We start from the raw sequence: 21,509 nt of genomic DNA, 5'->3' as shown, positions 1-21,509 counted from the left end.
GCTCCTACTCCAGACAGTTCCTGACATGGACAGAGGTGTCAGCAGAGAACACTGTGGTCAGACTGGAAAGAACTACACAACTTCCTCTGGAACATAAAGCAGCTGATAAGTACTGGAAGCATTAACATTTTTATATAGAAGTAATTTACAAATCTGTTTATCTTTCTGGCACCAGTTTAAAATATTGTTTTCCACCAGACTACCCCTTTAACCTTAAAGGGGTATTCTGGTGGAATTTTTTTTTTTTTTTTTTTTTAATCCACTGGTGCCAGAATGTTAAACAGATTTGTAAATTAATAAGACAATGGTGCAGCTCACAATTAAGCACTTACCGAGGTGGATTGGGCAATACACCTATACCCCAGGTGTGTAAATTTGGAGAAAATATATAGAAAAAGAGGAGCCCACACCTCAAGGGCAGTGATAATAATATTATAAATTATAGATGTAATAAAATAAATTGGCTGAGACCGTTCTTCAATTAGCAAAAAGAATAACATTTATTAAAATAACAAATGCATATAAATTCCCCTCACAGGGCCCTTGTGGGAGGAATAATCACATCAATAACATGAAATGCAATAGAGATTTATAAAAGATCAAATAATAGCAGCTGCCAAATAGTCCGACAATGAGACCAATAGTCCGGCACTGTTAGTTATCTGAGAGTCCGGAAATGTACTGGCAGTCCAGCAATAAAATATAGTGCAATAGTGGATTGAAATGTCCAAATACAGTGGTCCCTCAACATACGATGGTAATCCGTTCCAAATCGACCATCGTTTGTTGAAACCATCGTATGTTGAGGGATCCGTGCAGTGTAAAGTATAGGACAGTGGTCTACAACCTGCGGACCTCCAGATGTTGCAAAACTACAACACCCAGCATGCCCGGACAGCCAACGGCTGTCCGGGCATGCTAGGAGTTGTAGTTTTGCAACATCTGGAGGTCCGCAGGTTGAAGACCACTGGTACTGGAGGTTATACTGTACTCACGTGTCTCCGCCGCTCCGGACCGTCACCGCTGCCCTGGATGTTGCCTTCCATCGCTGTCCCCGCGTCCCCGAGGTGTCCCCGACGCTCCGGTAAGGCCTCTGCTTCCCCGGCATCCTCGCTCTCCGTCGCCGCCATCACGTCGCTACGCACGCCGCTCCAATTGGATGACGGGACGGTGTGCGCAGCGACGTGATGACGACGATGGAGAGCGCCGACGATGCAGGGGATCCTGAAGAGGACGCGTCGGAGCCCCGAGGACAGGTAAGTGATTGTCAGCGGACCACAAGGGGCACCGTAAACTGCTATCCGGTGGCAGCTAAAGCAGTCTGCGCTGCCGGATAGCCGTTTATGCGATGGCCCCGACATACAAAAGCATCGTATTTTGATGCTGCCTCTGAGAGGCCATCGCATGTTGAAATTATCGTATGTCGGGGCCATCGTAGGTCGGGGGGGTCACTGTATAGTGATTTGGTAAAGAAAAAGATTTATATTACCGATTTGCCTCTGCTGTCTCCTCTCACTTAATAAGCGGGTGTATTTCCTGACCTGTTTGCTCTTGCATGCGCCAAGCTCGGCTGGTCCAGACAGCGCTGGACCCGGTATTTGCCGTGAAGTTGTTCCAGGGATCTGTGCAGGCAGACTAGTGATGTTCCCTCGTGGCAGAGGAGTCTGACGTCAGGAGTCTACAAGAAACATGAGCGGACATAGGAAATTCCGGGAGCAGCAGGAGAATCGGCAGGTAAGTCCTAAAGGCGATGTGTAGATCTCACTGTGGGTGGTGAATCACAAAGCTGGTAAATGGATCCCAAAGGCAATGATGGATCACTGGATAATGAAGCTGGGACTGGTAGTTAGCTGCTAAAGAAGGGGTCGAACCATTTTCCTAGAGTACCCTGAAACGCGTCTAGCTCAGTGCCAAATAACGCAGTGTGACACCAATATGGACTTTGAGCCACAACCAGTCCCAGCTTCATTATCCAGTGATCCATCATTGCCTTTGGGATCCATTTACCAGCTTTGTGATTCACCACCCACAGTGAGATCTACACTTCGACTTTGGGACTTACCTGCCGAATCTCCTGCTGCTCCCGGAATTTCCTGTGTCCGCTCCCATTTGTTGCAGACTCCGGACATCAGACGCCTCTGCCACGAGGGAACATCACTAGTCTGCCCGCACAGATCCCTGGAACAACTGCACAGCAAATACCGGGTCCAGCGCTGTCTGGACCAGCCGAGCTTGGCGCATGCAAGCGCACACAGGTCAGAATTACTTCTATTAAAAAATCTTAATCCATCCAGTACTTATTAGCTGCTGAATACTACAGAGGAAATTATTTTCTTTTTGGAACACAGAGCTCTCTGCTGACATCATGACCACAGTGCTCTCTGCTGACATCTCGGCCCATTTTAGGAACTGTCCAGAGCAGCATTTGTTTGCTATTGGGATTTTCTCCTACTCTGGACAGTTCTTAAAATAGACAGAGATGTCAGCAGAGGGCACTGTGGTCATGATGTCAGCAGAGAGCTCTGTGTTCCGAAAAGAAAATAATTTTCTCTGTAGTATTCAGCAGCTAAGAAGTACTGGAAGGATTAAGATTTTTTAATAGAAGTAATTTACAAATCTGTTTAACTTTCTGGCACCAGTTGATTAAAAAAAAAAATACGTTTTCCACGGGAGTACCCCTTTAAGGAACATTACACCTGCAAACAGGAACACAGAAAACATAAGACACTACAACTATTTTAAGAAGAGACATTCACTAGATTAAAAAGAAATCTCCATTTGCCGTTCCTTTTGTTCAAAGGGGAGAGGTACCAGAATTCATTCCAGAACTGATCATCTACAAAGCTTTCAATGTCTTTGGGATATTTTTTTCCCCACATTAAAGAGGAAAAACTAATTAAAAAGAAACATAAAATGTCTGACAGCTATGACCCTGGGGGAGAAACTGTACCTCCTTGAAGTGGACCTAAAGGCACATTAGACATGTGCTTACAGCTACCCCTATATAGTTACCATGTGCAATCGTATGTCGATTTGATCATATGTTGGGGCCATCGTAGGTCGGGGGGTCACTGTATTAGCAGCAGAAGGAAGTGTTGAAGAGTGAATAGGGAGAGGTATTAGCAGTAAAGTGAAGTGATCATGGGTGTATAGGGAGAAGGATTAGCAGTAGAAAGAGGGACATGCTCATGGGTGTATAGGTAGAGGTATTAGCAGTAGATAGGGAAGTGCTCATGGGTGTATAGGTAGAGGTATTAGCAGTAGATAGGGAAGTGCTCATGGGTGAATTGGAGAGAGGTATTAGCAATAGAAATAGGAAGCGCTTATGGGTGTATAGGTAGAGGTATTTGCAGTAGAGAGGGAAGTGATCATATGTGTATAGGTATAGCCTATAGGGTGTATAGCCTTTGGCTGTCTGGGCATGCTGGGAGTTGTAGTTTTGCAACAGCTGGAGGCACACTGCTTGGAGAAATAGAGCTAGGTGATGAATTATAATCTTGGCATAGTCCCATTATGGGTTATACACAGATTTACAGAAAAGCTACCTATAGGTGGCACTAGAGACCATTTTCTTCCTTCTGGAGGACAGCTTCTTTGAATACTGTGGAGGAAGTAACAATCACATTGAGCGCATTTTAGTGCGTCGATCATCGATTTGCACCTTTTCATTCCCTCGGCTGTAATTTGGTGAAAATTGTAAAAAAAAAAAAAAGTGCAAATTTAGATGGTATCGCCCCTTCTGCAGGATCTGAACCTTCTGCTTATTTTTCTTTTTCGATGCAATCTAGCTAGAAATATCACCCCTAATCCGATACATTGCATACATTCTTTAATATCGCAATGCACTCTCACGATACACTGTTACAGTAAAGCCGGAATCAGAATTCCTCCACCCTACATGCAGCAAACTGGGGACTAAAAAAGAACGAAAAAATAAAAAAGCAGAGAACTGCAGCCCACACATTGCGTAACGCACAGCATACATGAAGCAGAACGAGAGACGATGGCAACTGACTACGAGAAGGCAAAAAATCCACCACCCCTCCCCCTTGATGAAATCCTGTCACTCTTTAATACAGTCGGTAACAAGTTTCCATTTAATTGCCGCGTAATTTGTTAAAATGCGTCGCGGACAAAATCCCATGTAAAATTAAATTAAAGCAGCTGAAACAGTCACACAGCTCAAACATTATCCCTCGCCAACCATCTCCCCCCACCTCCCATCCCCCAGGGCGCCGTCGCACACGGTACAACTCCCCTGGTAATAGTCGCAATTTGGCAAATTAGAATATATATTTATATTTTATTTTTTTACTTAAAGTCCTGGGACACCCCGACAGTCCGCTGTTGTAGTTGTCTGTGGATGGATGCACTGCTGGCGGGGTCTGCAGTGATGCTATGTATTTATTGCATAACAAGGGTGTAAAGAAGCAGATGACCCTCGCCCCCCTCTTCTCTAGGTCCCCAATGATGGAACTAATGTAGCTGTCTGTGGATGGATGCACTGTTGGCGGGGTCTGCGGTGATGCTATGTCTTTATGGCAGAACAAGGGTGTAAAGAAGAAAATTATCCCCCACCCCTCCCTTTCTCTCTAGGTCCCCAATGACGGAACGAATGTAGTTGTCAGGTATTTACCTTCAGCTCTTCTCCCCGTCCTGGCTGAGAGTGCTCATCTCTTCTCGCACTATATTCCCTGCCTCCTGTATCCTCCTCCGAAATATATGCTAGATGCTTATGCTTCTGTGCTGCCAGTGAGTGATCTGCCAATAATGGCCCGCTTACTTATTAAAAAAAAAAAAAAAGTCTCTTAGCAACCATTTCTTAGATCTTAATGTGTAGCTCCTCAAAATATGAATCATTATTCCATCTGTGCTTTGACAATAGTCTTAAAATAGTTCTAACATGTCAGGTATGGTCAGTGGTGTAATATGGGATATGGTTAGGGGGGGGGGGCACGTGCCGCCGCTCGGCTTCTAAATTTGCAGGGAGTGGACAGAGGGACGCGAGTAGTTAATTCGACCTGCAGTGTAAGGGAATGCGAGGATTGGAGATGCCTGCAGAATACCTGCAGTGAATGGCGTGGGTTAATAGTCGGCTTTTTTTGCAGTACTGTCTAATTTCTTGCTCTATGCTGGTGATACTGTAACCTGTGCCTCACCGGCTGTGGCAAAACTACAATGCCCAGCATGTCCTAAGAGCTACAGCCACCCAGCATGTGCTAGTACAGCGATCTCCAACAAGTTGCTGTACAAAGGGCTGAATCTGTCATTACGCGCCTGTGGAACGGAACCTAGGGTGGCAGTGTTTAAAATGGGGGGACAGTACTTTAAAGGGGTACTCCAAATGGAAAAAAAAGTTTTTAAGTCAGTTGGTGCCATAAAGTCATACAGATTTGTGAATTACTTCTATTTAATATTCTTATTCTTTCCAGTACTCATTAGCAGCTGTATGCTCCAGATGAAGTTGTGTAGTTCTTTCCAGTCTGACCACAGCGCTCTCTGCTGCCACCTCTGTCCAGGTCAGGAATTTTCCAGAGCAGGAGAGGTTTGCTATGGGGATTTTCTCCTGCTCTGGACAGTTCCTGACATGAAGAGAGGTGGCAGCAGAGAGCGCTGTGGTCAGACTGGAAAGATCTACATGTGGTAATGGCAGGGTGTGTGGTGCAGGGCAGATGTTGTTGCCCTAGAGACAGAATGTATTAACCCCTTGTGTTCGTGACGCCAGGGCGTGGTTTAGCCTTAACCTCCTAAAGGTATAACGCTGGATCCTGGGCTAGGCACGGGGGCAATGAAGACACCGTCGCCAAGTTACAGACAACGGTAGCTTTACTGAGGAAAGACAGATGATACAGTCTATGCAGTACAGCTAGGGCCTAAGGAGATGACCAATTACACAGAGACCTTGCAGGTTTGCTGGTACTTGTAGTAGACAGGAGAATGTAGTGCTGGCCACGCTGGATAGACAGAAAACTTGACTTGACTGACAGGACTGTGACTTTAGCTTACTTTGCACTTGACGTGCGGCTGCAGGACTTGACTTGAGGCTGCAGGACTTGACTTGAGGCCTCCAATGTTCTGGACACACACACACACACACTAAGATTGCTTGACTGCACTGGACCTCAGGAACAAGAGAGAGAAGCTAGCTCCACCCAGGGTTTTATGGGGGAGACCAGCAGGGAGACAACACAGAATATAATACACAACATATTTACATGGGGGAAACAACTGCAGGGGGCCCTGGGGACATTGTCTGACAGGGCAGGAAAGGAACCCCGTACCATCCCGTACTGGGCCACCACAAACTCCTCCTCTTAATTACAGTCACCGTCGATGCCCAGTCCTGGAGGGCAGAGGACCAAAGTGCCCACTGGGGCCAATGACAGTTCCTGGGGCATTTTAGCACAATGTCCTTTCCAGGTCTGGGAAACAGCAATGAGTCCATACATGTTCTAAACGTGGGTGGACATTTTTGACCTTGTAATCTCCTTCTCGACACTCTCCAACAACTATATACAACTTTACAAGACATTTTGGATTGGGCTGCCTGAGGCTATCTACCCAATGCCTTGGCTACTGGGGTCCCTTGGTTTAAAACACTTCCCCCCAGAACTCTATACATAGACTCTGGTCTGGTTGGTTAACTCTGTCTCTACATGTTTGTTGTGAAGCTATTAGGAATACCTTCTGTCCAGTAAAGTATCTTTCACACTGGGACAGGAGAATACATCAGACATACTCATTATAGACATGGGTGGACTGGAAAATATACAAATATACAAGGCTACAGACAGCTCATCAGAATTCAGAAGGTGATGAGTGGAAAACCGCTTTTAACACCAGAGATGGCCACTTCGAATATCTCGTCATGCCTTTTGGAATTTGCAACGCCCCTGCAGTCTTTCAAGATTTTGTTAATGAAATTTCTCGAGACTTACTGTATACCCGCATTGTTGTCTACTTAGATGACATCTTAATTTTTTCCTCCAACCTAGAGGAACACCGGCTCCATGTCCGTCAAGTGCTCCAGCACCTTCGTGAAAATCATCTACATGCCAAATTTGAAAAGTGTCTTTTTGAACGCAGCTATCTTCCTTTACTGGGATACCTAGTATCCGGTCAGGGTCTTCAAATGGATCCTGATAAACTCTCCTCGGTGTTGGATTGGCCTTGCCCCTCTGGACTTCGTGCTATCCAGCGCTTCCTCGGATTCGCCAACTACTACCGTCAGTTCATTCCTCACTTCACCATCATTGCTCATATTGTGGCACTGACTAAGAAATACGCAAATCCGAGGTCCTGGCCTTCCCAAGCGGATGAAGCTTTTAATCGCCTTAAGGCCGCCTTCGCCTCTGCACCTGTCTTGCCCAGACCAGATCCTCTGAAGCCTTTTTTCCTTGAGGTTGACGCCTCCTCAGTTGGAGCTGGAGCAGTCCTTCTTCAAAAAAACGGTAAGGGAAAAACGTCACTTGCGGATTTTTCTCCAAAACTTTTTCTCCTCCTGAAAAAAACTATTCTATAGGAGACTGTGAACTATTGTCCATTAAGTTGGCACTTGAAGAGTGGAGACATCTTCTGGAAGGATCCCTTCATCCCATCACCATCTACACAGACCATAAAAATCTGTCTTATCTTCAATCCGCCCAGCGGTTAAATCCTCGCCAGGCTAGATGGTTGTTGTTTTTTGCCCGTTTCAATTTTCAAATCCATTTTCATCCTGCGGACAAGAATGTCAGGGCTGATGCTCTATCACGTTCCACCGATGCCTCAGAATCCGAAGCCGTTCCTCAGCACATCATACCTCCAGAGTGTCTAATCTCCTCTGCTCCTGCTTCTCTGGTGCCAATCCCTCCGGGAAAAACGTATGTTTCTCCACGTCTTCGCCTCCAGACTCTCAAATGGGGTCATTCCTCCCATCTGGCTGGTCATGCTGGAATCAAAAAGTCCATACAGTTAATTGCCAGACACTATTGGTGGTCTTCCCTAGAGAAAGAGGTGACCGATTTCGTACGGGCCTGTACAGTGTGTGCACGTGAAAAAACTACATGCCAGAAGCCTGCTGGTCTTCTCCTTCCTCTGCCTGTGCCTGAACAGCCATGGTCCCATATAGCTATGGACTTCATCACTGATCTACCTTCATCTCATAACAACACTGTCATTTGGGTGGTCATTGATAGTTTTTCCAAAATGGCTCATTTTGTCCCGCTTCCGGGTCTTCCTTCTGCGCCACAATTGGCGAAACAATTTTTTATGCTTTTTTTTATTTTTTATTTTTATTTTTTTTAACGCATATCGTCTCTGATAGAGGCTTTCAATTTGTCTCAAAATTTTGGAGAGCAATCTGCAGTCAATTAAAAATCATATTACATTTTTCCTCTGCTTATCATCCTCAATCCAATGGACAAGTGGAAAGAGTGAACCAGATTCTTGGTGACTACCTGCGACATATTGTCTCCTCCCGTCAAGATGATTGGGTCGACCTTCTGCCCTGGGCTGAATTCTCGTACAATTTCAAAAATTCTGATTCTTCCTCCAAATCTCCATTTTTTGTGGTGTACAGCCGTGATCCGCTTCTCCCCACCCCTCCCCATTCCCACTTCATCTGGAGTTCTTGCCGTAGATGAATTGACACAAGACTTCTCCTCTATCTGGAAGGAAACTCAAAAGTTGCTCTTACTGGCCTCATCTCGCATGAAGAGACATGCTGATAAAAAGAGAAGAATTCCTCCTGTCTTTGCCCCCGGTGACAAAGTGTGGCTCTCTGCCAAATACATCCATTTCCGTGTCCCTAGCTACAAGCTTGGTCTTCGGTACCTTGGGCCATTTAAAATCAAAAATCAAATCAATTCTGTCTCCTACAAGCTCCATCTTCCTTCTTCTCTTCGTATTCCCAACTCTTTCCATATTTCTCTTCTCAAACCTCTCATACTTAACCGCTATTCTCCGAAGGTCACTGACCCTGCTCCTGTCTCTGGATCCTCTGATGTATTCTCTGTGAAGGAGATCCTCGCCTCCAAAGGTGTCCGAGGTAAAAGAGTTTTTTTAATTGACTGTGAGAATTGTGGTCCTGAAGAGAGGTCCTGGGAGCCTGAGGGCAATATTTTGGACAAGGAGCTCATCCACAAATTCCTTGGTTCCAAAAAGAGGGGGAGACCCAAGGGGGGGGGGGGGGGGGGTACTGTCACGCTGAGCGCTCCGGGTCCCTCTCCTCCACCGGAGCGCTCGCGGCGTTCACCTCCTGGTTGCAGTGACCGGGAGGGCTGCTCTGTTTCCTCCGGCGGGGATGCGATCCACGCGGCAGGACGTGCCTGCCCGCGGGTCGCATCCCGTTCTGTTTACCTGCCAAATCCTCCGGCTGATCAGTCCCGGCACGCGCGGCCCCGGGTCTCTCAGATTTAAAGGGCCAGTGCACCGTTAATTGGTGCCTGGCTCAATCTGTTCCAATCACACACATATAAACCCACTTTCCCTTCCTGTCCTCGCCGAATCTTGTTGCCTTAGTGCCCTGAGAAAGAGTTTTGTGTGTATCCCTAGCCTGTGTATCCAGACTGCTTGCTGTTGCCCCTGACTACGAACCTTGCCGCCTGCCTTGACCTTCTGCTACGTCTGATCTCGCCTTGCCTTGTCCTTGAGTACCACGCCTGTCTTAGCTGTCAGTGAGGTTGAGTCGCTATCGGGTGGAACAACCTGGGGGTTACCTGCCGCAGCAAGTCCATCCCGCTTTGCGGCGGGCTCTGGTGAAAACCAGTAACCCCTTAGATTCCGTTCCCCTGGTACGGCCCACACCATCGCCTCATTGATACAGAGGATCCACTCCCGTGTCCTCCCCGCATACCAGTTCGGACCCTAAAAGAAGTCCATAGATGGATGAATCCCCTCGTCTGGGACGTACTCTTTTGCAGGTCTAACAGCTGGAGGAGATGGTGCGGGGAGCACTGGCAAATCTTCTCTTAGACACAGTTTAATTCGGTTTGTGATGAACAACTTGTGGCTCATACCCAGGCTTTTGTACTACATACACATCGGAGTCTGTATAGGGTATGGCCGTCACTGTGTATGGTTCAGTGTCACAGATAGAGTCCAATTTATGGGTGCTTGGAGACTTCTGCAGCCACACTTTAGCACCCAATTGAAGTGGTTTGGCAGAAGCATGTTGGTTATAATCCTCCTGTTGTCTCTGCTTGGCCTCGCCCATCTTCTTGCTGACAATTTCTTTGGCCTCTTGGATTCGTCTCTGGTGGTCAGAGACCCACTCCAGGGAGGCTTGCGGAGAGTTGTTGAACGGGGCTTGGAGCCCAAATTTTCGGTCTTTAGGCAGCTGTCCATGGCGCCCCATCATCAAGTAGAAAGGGATGTACAGTGGACTGTGTTATTATAAATCTCCAATAGTTCAGGCAGCAGTCGGGGCTACTCTTCTGGTCTTGACACAGAACCTGCTCAAAACATGTGGATAAAGACTTGATTGATGCGTTCACAGAGCCCGTTCCCCTGGGGGTGGTAAGCAGTAGTCCGGAGTTTCTTGCAGGCATGGAATGGACACAGTTATTGGAAGAGTTGGCCCTCAAAGGCTGTTCCACGGTCCGTTAGGACAGACTCCGGACACCCAAGGGTTTGCACCCAATTGGATTAGAACATCTGGGCCGCTGTCTTGGCTGTGAAATCTTTAACGGGTACAACTACAACCTATTTAGAGTAGTGATCCACCATGGTGAGAGCATAAGTTTACCCGGACCGGGCAGGAGATAACTTGCTCCTGACAGTAGCTTCTGTCTTGTAGACACCAAAGTGTCCCGACTGATCATGGTATGCGTTGAGGACCATCACCGCATCTCTTCGAGGAAGCAGAATCTGATAAAGTCAATCACCAGAGACCAGATCCAAAGTCCCTTGTGCACAGTTGCTTCCTCTGTCGCCACAGACGTTTCAGCTCTTAATCACACTGGGTCTGGCGTAGACGGGTTGGTAACTTTTTTGCCAGCAGGTAGTCACAACATTTTGATTCACAAAGTGTTGATAAAATGAGGGCATCTCCACGTTTTCCCACACGTCTTCAACAGGGTGTTCTTCGCCGGGCGTCATCAGAGACAGTACATCGGCATTGACATTAGACTTGCCCCTTCTGTACTTGATGGTGAAACTATAATTGGCTAATCTTGAAGCCCAATGTTGTTCGATGGCACACAACTTTGTGGTGTTCAGGTGGGCCCACGGGTTATTATCTGTGTAGACAGTAAATGGCGTGGCAGCCAAGTAGTCTTTGACCTTTTCAGTCACATCACAGCCCATACCAAAGTGAGAAGTTCCAATTTGAATGAGCTGTAGTTTGCATTGTTCTTTTCGGCTCCTCGCAGGTTATGACTGGCATAGGCAACTACCCGCTCCTGTCCTTCCTGGACTTGGGACAGGACGGCTCCCAGACCTTCGAAACTGGCATCGGTATATAACTGGAATGGCTGACTGTAGTCTAGATACGCCAGGATGGGTGGTTCTTTCAGCAGACATTTAAGAGCTCAGAACCCTGTCTCATGCTCTTCGGCCCATACAATAGGTAGTCTTCCATTGTAGTTCTCCTTCGCCGTACCCCGTAAGAGAGCTGTGAGGGGTTCTGCAATCTGGGAGAAGTAGGGAATGAATCTGCGGTAGTAGCCGGCAAATCCAAGGATGCCTGACATCTTTCACAGTGCGCAGGGTAGGCCAGTTCTTGACAACTTCCACCTTTTCAGGATTGGGCTGGACTCCCTCGGCACTGAAAACATGACCCAGGTAGTGTACCTGAGGTTTAAGCAAGTGACAACTTGACAGCTTGATCTTCAGCCTATGCTTGATCAGGACTTGGAAGACATCTGACAGATGACTGAGGTACTCCTGGTAGGACTTGGAATACACAATGACATTGTCCAGATACAACAGGACATAACAGGGGCTTTATATAGCCCAAACCGCATACTTTTAAACTCGAACAATCCCATGGGTGTCAAGAAGGCGGTCTTCCACGGTCATGGACACTTGCCAATATCCGCTGGTTAAGTCCAGGATGGAGAAATAATCAGCAGACCCGAGGGCTGTGAGTGACTTCTCGATCCTTGGCAGAGGATAAGCGTCCTTATGTGTGACATTTTTCAGTTTCCAGTAGTCGACACAAAAGCAGATGGTTCAGTCTTTTTTCTTGACCAGGACAAGTGGCACTGCCCAGGGACTCCAACTTTCTTGGATGACGTCTGCCTCTTTCATGTCGGCCAGCATCTTCTTGACGGTCTGATACATGCCTGGTGCGACCGGACGGGGACTTTCCTTGATAGGTGGGCTGTTACCTGTGAGGATTCGGTGTTGGATCATGGACGTATGTCTGAAATCTGTGGGGTGTTTGCTAAAAGCTTCATGGTACTTTTTGGTGACATTGAAGACTCCCTTGACTTGATCCCTTGGGGTAGTGTCGTCTCCAACTTTGAGTTGTGCCCACATGGGGCTCGGGAGGACTCGTACTGGATCCTTCAGCTACTTGGACTGCATGCTGTCGGGCCACCACACGTTCCGTTAAGATCTCCTTTGACTCAATGAGATACAACTGGGCTACTGGGGTGTATTTGGGTAACACTAGCAACATCAGAAAAGTGGACTAACCGGACTGGAACTCTCCCATTGGTAACAGTGACAAAGCTTCTCGCAGCTCGGTCAAGAGGGTGGTCTTGTAGTTGCAGAGGCTCCAACAGGGCTTGTTGGTCTCTATTCTTGACTCCAGGATATGCACGACAGCAGATGATAGTGTCCGCACTTCCGCAGATGCCGTGATCTGTATTGATCACAGCATCTGAGGGGTTAATGGCAGACATCCGAGCGATCGTGGATGTTGGCTATCAGCAGCTGGGACCTGCCGCGCATGACCTGAGCATCGCTCCGATGCTCGCGGGTATGCATAGGACGTAAATATACGTCCTAGTGCGCTAAGTACCACCTCACCAGGACGTACATTTACGTCCTGCGTCGTTAAGGACCTTTGGAGGTATCACAAGTTATGTTCACATGATGTGTTATGTTACCCAGAGAGCACCAGTTGACCACCTGACCTGCAGCTTGACCTATGGGCTTCTGGCTCAGCCCCCCTTTATAAGAGGGGGAGCCATTACAATGTTTCTCTTACACCACAGCTCTAAGATCCTGAGGAACAGCAAAGCACAAACATCACAGATCCAGTATCCAGTACATCTGGAGGCCATAAAGCCTGCACATCAGCCACATTGTCAGTAAGTCATCTCATCTATGTCTGCTGTCTCTACCAAAGTCAAGTCACTAGTCAATTATAGTCAGAGTGGCTGTATTGAAGTCTGACCCAAAAGTACTGCAAGTCCCAGCAAGCTGCAAGGCTCTTTCCGTGTTACTGGTCGCCTCACTGGGCCAAAGGCTGTCCGGGCATGCTAGGAGTTGTAGTTTTGCCACAGGGGGAGGCACCCTGGTTGGAAAACACTGGTCTAAAGAGTGGCATGATACACTTAAATAGGTACTGCCCCTTCAACAATCTTTACATACAGCAATAATACAAGAGAATATGAGACATTTTGTAATGTACTGTATATTATTTGAGAAAATGCCCCCCATACCCTCCTTCAAAATTTACTGCTAAATTTGTCCTGAAGGATCAGGGCCCATGTTGCCCATAGAAGTATATGTAGAGTGGAGAAGGAAGGAAGTGCAGAAAGAGCAATAGAGACACAGATGCTGCAGGCTCTAGTAAGTTTTACAGCCTGATATCAGTGCTGGATTTACCCCAACAAGCAGAAGCAGCATAGAGGAGGCTGTAATGGGTGTTACTGTAATACAACACTGGGGTGAACCTGTAAAACACTTTAGTAGAGCCTATAGCATCTCTGTATGTCCCTGTCTCAATTACCACACCATATAGAGAGCAGTTTGAGTCCGGCACTAACAACACTAGGGTGAAATCGCTATTAGGAGTTTGCAGCAGTATATACTGGATGGTCGTGGAGTTATAGTGGTGCAATGTCCATAAAAGAGAATGGTAAAATAGCGAAAGAAAAGACAGGACAGCACTCACCATCCAACTGAACTTTATTTCAGAGCGTGCGATGACATCAGATGTATGCCCAGGTGGAGGCGGGGAGCACAGCCGGCTGTCTCAATTACAGCTTCTCCTTTCTCTCCCTTTAACAGAGACTTCTATAGACATCATGTAACCTCATCCCTAAGTGAGTTGATAATTTGTATCTTCAAAATAGATTTTTAGCAATGAACTGAAAGTGAAAGATCAGTGCAAGGGGAGGGGACCCTCTGCTGTCAGATACCTCTGGGCAGTTTATCTCCAGTGGGAATAGACTATAGGACAGGTTATTTCCCCCAACATTTGCCATAAGATGGTTTGGTTGAGGTTAGTCTAATATTTGTAGCCACTTATTGTGTCTAATACAAAAGAAACGGAAAAGAAAAGCCCATACAAGCCTAATGGTGGCTTTGAGTTTTGAAAAGAATCCATTAAATCTATAGGGTCAGATCCCTTTTTTTCAAACAAGAAGACTCCAGCAGTTGCAAAACTACAACTCTCAGCATGCCCAGGGAACAGCTTTTAAAGAGTACCTCTCATGATCTTGTTAAATTGTATAATCCTCCCAGTTCACTGCCCCATCATGATAACACCCCCCCCCCCCCCCCCGCCTTTATTTTTATTATTTGTTAGTTTTCTACCTTGATATTGTTCTGTATTTTCTGCTCATTCTCAGTCAGATTCACAGACCGGGAGAGGGTGTTCCCCAGCAGGCGTGATATCATCTGAAGCCATACAGGGGAGAGCTTCCTCCCTCACTCTGCTACACACAGCCCAGAGCCGTTCAGTATGAGATGAGCTATAATTGGATAAGGCTGCACACACACCCCCCAGCACTCCAGATTGCATTTCCTGATTTTGGACTTCTGCCAAGCCAGCAGGAGTCCAAAGTCTGTGCAAGAGATGGAGGAAATGTGCTCTGGAAGAGTAGGGAGACACCTAGTGGCAGTTTTTTTTAAACACAAATAAAACATAGAAAACTAAAATTTTTAAAACAAAATACATTAGAAAGATTTTTTTTACCATAGGAGTGCAATAGCAAAAATTTGTTTTAATGATGCTAATTTAACAGTCCAGGCATGCTGGGAGTTGTAGTTTGGCAACATCTGGAGGCTCCCTGTTTAGGAAACACTGGGTTAGAGCCTTATTTCTATTTTGGCAACAGGCTACCATCCTGTTAGAATCCAGTAAGAGAAGTAGATTAATACAATAAAATGCCTCAGTACACAGTGACACATACCTCATTATTTATATTACAGCAAAACTAGACACATTTTCCAGTCAGGTCTCTAGAAAAGATGAGTGACAACCCCTGAGGTCACTTTATTAATGACCATAGTGGTTGTCATCCAGATTTCCTTAAATTAAAAAAACAAAGAAACCTCTGAATTGATTTTTTAAATCAACTTCACAGAAAAAGACATCAAGCCTTCAAGCGTCCATGTCATTTTGGGTAACTTAGATAAGCAGTTTTTTTCACCAATTTTCTCCTCGGCAGACTCTTATTTTCAGTTGTACCTGAGTTACTGGGTGCAGACTACCTACACCTACACGATGTCTTCCATACACTGCACACATGCAAAAGAGGAGATCCTGCTCTCCTATTACCTGCTGCAGCAGCACAGAGGACATGGTAGAGCAGTACTGAACAGTCTAGGTTGTGAATCAAGCCCTGGTAATAGATACCCACTAATACCCACTGTAAACTCCTGTAGTCTTTGTTTGTTTTTGCCACCGTCCCCCCGTCCTTTCCATTGACTTGTATGGGCAGCATATAACTATTCTCTCAGTAATTGGCTAGTCTATCTTGCCTCTCAGGATGAACTTAAGAGGAGGGGTCATTAAAGAGGACAAAGAGGCATTTCTCTTATGAGAAACATTACAAAGCGTCATATATTCGCTTGCACTATTGATTTATGCAAAGTATGCTGAAATGACAGTGACCATTTAAAGTGCATGCAGGGTATTAGGAAACAAAAAAGACACAGTTCATGGACACGGGTGGTGCTGCTTCTGAAGGATACGAAAAACCATAAATCAGGGTTTGTACAGTGGAAGGGTGGTGCTTGGCTTCACTCTTGAGACACATTACAGTAAAGGTGAGTGGGGCCAAAAGGAGCCAAATGAGTATGGGTTTTGAGCATCCTAGTAGTGAAGCATACAATACCAGATTCCAAGTCTGCTGAGAAGCCCCCAAAGAAAGTCAGAATTGTAATGAATGCCGGTTCTCCAAAAAATGGTCTCCCACATTGTAAGCGATTCAGTCAATTGCTGCACATTAAAGAGAAATCCAGCAAAAATAAATGTATCATCTATCCACAGGATAGAGGAGAAGTAGCTGATGGCGGGGAGGGGGGGGGGGATTGGGTCTCTGGAACTGGACCTGGCTCTCAGTGAGGAGTGCATGCTGCAGCTGGCGCATGCTCCATTCATGAATCATTCGGGAATCATCGGCACTCTCATAGGAATGAATGGAGTGCGTGCTGTCTACCGATAGATCACACGATCTCCTCTCTGAGAGAACCGGGGTCCTGTCCCAGAGATCACAGGGGGTCCCGGTGGTCGGAGACCCCCCGCGATCAGCTACTTATCCCCTATCCTGTGGATTGGGGATAGGTTTACTTTTGCCGGAGTTCTCCTTTAAGATTATATGCAGTGTCTCCTAGATGATTAATTCAGACCCAGAAATATAATAAGATGCAGTTCTTTTGTTTTTCCACTTGGGTGAATCCACATGTGGACAGCTTAAGAGGGGAGTCTTGTTAGCAGCGAGGCAGAAAGTTTAGAGCGGAGAAGAGAACTGAAGGCTCCTCAGGACATCAGCTGTTTTTTTTTTTTCTTTCGGCTACCAGATTTATTTCAGAAAATCTATCGTCGGCACGGGTTACATGGGAAATGCACCCAGATCCTGCTTTGGATTTCACCCTCTGCAACGGTGAAAGGCACTGCAGCATTGTCCCATTCAGAAAGGCACTGCAGCATTGTCCCATTCAGAAAGGCACTGCAGCATTGTCCCATTCAGAAAGGCACTGCAGCATTGTCCCATTCACATGAATGGGACCAGGCCTAAGACAGGGTTCACACTATGGAATCTCAGACCGGAATTCTGCTCAGAAATTTCTGTTTGAAATTCCGCTGCTTGAAGGTAAAATGCAGGTTAATGTGTTTTCCGTTTACCCATTCACACTGCAGAATTTTCGGGGCGGAATTTCTGTCAGAAAATTCTGAGGAATGAATTCCACCGGAATGACGAAACTGCTCAATGTGCTGTCAGAGTCCGTGCAGCAGACATTGCACTACTTAGGCAGGGTTCACACTACAGAATCTGCGGCCGGAAAAAAAAATTCCAGCTAGAGATTCTGAGTGTGGTGGACAGTGCCGACTGATTTAGTCGGCGCCGTCTGCCACACTCAGAATCTCTGGCTGGAAATGTTTAACCCACAGATACTGTAGTGTGAACCCTGCCTAAGTAGTTTGCACCAGCTCTACTAATAGAACTCCAATTGTAAGGACAGGCAAAGGTAAATAATAAAGAAACTGTGTGGTGTCCCAGTACCGGAGTACATCCTGTCAGGTAAACCTTGCTTCAGGTGCCTACATTGGGCCCTGTTGCTCAGGTGATGCTGTGATATTCATTGCAATATTTGTTTTGTTAATTTATATTATGTTGCACTGTACCTTTAAGGAATGTAATGGATATCTGTGATGCAGAGTATCCATGTGACCCTGATTGCCCAATGGGAACCCCCAAATTGCCCTGTATATAGTGTAGGGGGAGGAGTTATTCAGTGCCAGTTCTGGCCTAGCTCCAGGCTAGTGTACTGTGTGCAGAGCTCCATGTGAGCTGCAGTGTGGAAAGTAGTTGGAAGAATTGTGAGGTGATTCCAAGGGAAGCCTAAAGAAAAGCTCTTATCAAATCAACCCGCCATTCTGCATGTGTTTCCGGCACAGGAGTTGGTGAGTTCATACCCTGGCGGTGTCAGTGAAATTGGACCTTAGCAGAACCCTAGTCAGTGAGGGATATCTCCAAGTCTCAAGTCTGTCATATCTAAAAGCAAGTCAATTCAAGTGGGTAAAAGATTACCTTAAGTCCCAGCAAGGCCACAGGACTCCCATGGGTTACACTGCATCCCTACTCTGTTCTGTACTGAGAGTATTGTACATCTATTCCTGCCTCAGTAAAAAGACAGTTATCTGTAACCTGGCATTGATGTGTTTATTCCCTGTGTCTGGCCCTGGAGAAGCTGTCTCCACCTCGGACTGTGTAGGTTAACGGTGGCCTGGCGTCACAACTTGACAAGTATATCTTGCACCCACCGTGTTACCACAAGCGCCAAGGCGCCTTTAAATAGTTGATTAACGTAGAGCCAGGTGTCCCCAGAATAGGCGTCAGTTTTGTCCCTCTCAAGTCTACCACAAATTATGAAAGCATTTTTGTTTTTGACGCTTAATTTCAAAACACAACATTTTCTGAGTACGACTGGTTACAGACCAAAAACCAAAAGAATGTCATATAAACACTTAAAATTCATAGCAAACTTCAAAATGCTGCTAAGACTTTATTTGATTTATTTCTTAGCTTTTTGTTGGCATGATAAACGTATGCTCCTACCTGGAAAGGGGACTGGCTGTTGTAATTCTTTATCTCCTTGTTAGCTCCTCTGAACAGCAAGACCCGTGCACAGCTGTCCTGTAAAAAGGGAGGATAAGAAGTCACATCAATGAAGACAGCAATGTCCAATCCCTATCGACAGACTCTAAGGCCGGGTTCACACCACAAAATTTCCTGCAGGACGCTGAGTGCACCCAGCGCCGACTGAATCGGTTGGCGCTAGGACTGTGCAAACATTGCCTTCTCCATAGACAACAATGTCTGAAGATTGAACAAGTTCATTCTCTTGGTGGCGGAATTTCTGCGGCGGAACATTCACCACCGAAATGCCGTAGTGTGCACTGTGCATCGGAGTTCCATTGATGTCGATGGGATCCTGCTGCATCGGAATTTCCGTCCGAAATTTCTGAGCAGAATCTTGGTCGGACATTCTGCACATTTACCCTATCCAGTGGGCACTAGGACATCTCATAGATGGCAATGCGTTTCCGTGCAAAATATGCAAAAAGAATATCTCTATTGTTTTTGCGGACTCCGGAGTCGGATTTCGGAAATCGTAAATTTCGCTGTGTGAACAGTGCAGCAGAATCTCATTGAATCTAATAGGACTCTGCTGCAGTAGAATGGCTGTGCAGAATTCCCGTTGCAGGTTTCACTATCATTTACTTTAATGGGTCCATTGACTTTCTGAAAATCTGCCACAAATGCAAATTTTCCGCAGACCCATTAAAGTGAATAGTAAAAAAACTCACAGCGGATTTTGCGCAGCAGGAAACCCACTGGGAGATTATCCATGTGTGAACGTACCCTAAGGCTGTATATACTGTATATTTCTCATATTTTCCATTTTAGATAGAAAAGCCTATGGAAAAACACCAGAAAAAAAAAAAAAAAAAGAAGAGACCTAAAGCATGCCGCGCTTTAAAAAAGAACTGCCATCACCTACAAAAAGAAAAGCATTGTTTGTAATACTTTAATATTTAATTTCTAGCTTTTGGCAAACATCTGGTTGCAATTTTATTGAAAAAAATTATAATTGTGGTTAAAAACAAACAAACCAATAAACACAGAAAATCATACAGCATATCTCCTAACATTGCTAGGACACCCTCAAGGCTGATATTTACGGGTAATGAGAACGGGTTATAAGGTCGGGGTATGAGGTCGGGATATGAGGACAGGTAATGAGAACAGGACATGAGGATGGGTAATGAGGACGTGATATGAGGTCGGGATATGAGGACAGGTAATGAGAAGAGGACATGAGGATGGGTAATGAGGACGTGATATGAGGTCGGGATATGAGGACAGGTAATGAGAAGAGGACATGAGGATGGGATAGGAGGACGGAATATGAGGTCGGGATATGAGGATGGGTAATGAGGTCGTGATATGAGGACGTGATATGAGGACGGGTAATGAGAACAGGACATGAGTACGGGATATGAGTTCGGGATGTGAGGACGGGATATGAGGTTGGGATGAGTTCGGGATATGAGGACGGCATGCAAGAGCGGGAAATGAGGATGGCATATGAGTTCGGCATATGAGGACGGGTAATGAGAACAGGACATGAGGACGGAATATGAGTTCAGGACATGAGGATGGGATATGAGTTCGGGATGTGAGGACGGGATATGAGGTTGAGATATGAGTTCGGGATATGAGGATGGCATACAAGGGTGGGATATGAGGATGGGGTAGGAGTTCGGGATATGAGGATGACATGCAAGGATGGGATATGAGGATGGGGAAGGAGTTCGGGATATGAGGATGGGGTAGGAGTTCGGGATATGAGGATGGCATACAAGGATGGGATATGAGGATGGGGTAGGAGTTCGGGATATGAGGATGGCATACAAGGGCGGGATATAAGGATGGGATAGGAGTTCAGGATATGAAGACTGCATACTAGGGTGGGATATGAGGATGGGATAGGAGTTCAGGATATGAAGACGGCATACTAGGGTGGGATATGAGGATGGGGTAGAAGTTCGGGATATAAGGATAGCATACAAGGGTGGGATATGAGGATAGCATACAAGGGTGGGATATGAGGATGGCATACAAGGGTGGGATATGAGTATGGGATATGAGTTCGGGATATGAGGATGGGATATGAGGATGGGATATGAGGCAAGGATAGGATGACAGGATATGAGAATGTAATGTAAAGATGGGATAGGAGGACTGGAGTGTCATTGTTGTTTTCTTCTCTCACAAGGTTTAGGTAAGAAGACCGGGCAACTATGGATACTCAGCTAATCCAAAAACTAGTATACAGCAGAGAGCATTATATGATAAAGCTTCAGCAGAAGGGAGAGAGTCATCTTAATCGTAGTCTAACAAGAATCTTCTTTTCATGTCTTTAGAGGTTCTGCAGCAGCTGGGGCATGTATTATACTGTAAGGTGGTGATACTGCTGGCTGTACAGGTGTTCTATACACATATCCATATGAATGTCATCTAAGTCCATACGTTACTCATATTGATAATTAATATATATATCTGACTCTCCCTATCATGTAAGTTAATGATTAGAAGATTGTATAGTAAAGTATCCAAGGTGTTTCTTACCTGATTGTACAGAGCACAGATGTGAAGCGCAGTGTTTCCGGACGCGTTCTGAGCCCCCATGTTTGCTCCATAGAACAGTAAGTGCTCCAGATGTTGGTAATGGCCGTATCGACAAGCCTGTGGAGCACAGAGAACTTAAGTAACAGAGGCACTCAATAAACTCTGTAAGGCAAATGCAACTTCAAAATGTCAATGCAGATTACAAGCGACCACAGTGGTCATGCCCCCTCCATATATCTCCCATAGAGAATAATGGAGGGGGCGTGA

At 46.0% G+C, this 21,509-nt stretch overlaps 1 protein-coding gene across 5 annotated transcripts in view; it reads right to left on the bottom strand.

Moving 5' to 3' along the window:
• The window catches only part of SHANK2 (SH3 and multiple ankyrin repeat domains 2), a 582,141-nt gene that overhangs the window by 378,160 nt on the left and 182,472 nt on the right, over nt 1–21,509 (bottom strand). For all 5 annotated transcript variants that reach the window (XM_056527699.1, XM_056527698.1, XM_056527700.1 and 2 more), the window contains 2 exons: nt 21,243–21,359; nt 18,666–18,743 (listed from right to left, as the gene is read on the bottom strand). In XM_056527699.1, the coding sequence (XP_056383674.1) occupies nt 18,666–18,743; nt 21,243–21,359 (195 nt within the window). The remainder of the gene's footprint in view (nt 1–18,665; nt 18,744–21,242; nt 21,360–21,509) is intronic.

The sequence above is a fragment of the Hyla sarda genome, chromosome 6, assembly GCF_029499605.1.
Source record: "Hyla sarda isolate aHylSar1 chromosome 6, aHylSar1.hap1, whole genome shotgun sequence".
NCBI classification, from domain to species: Eukaryota; Metazoa; Chordata; class Amphibia; order Anura; family Hylidae; genus Hyla; species Hyla sarda.
The sequence above is the reverse complement of the archived record's forward strand: the minus strand, read 5'-3'. Positions and strand labels throughout refer to the sequence as shown.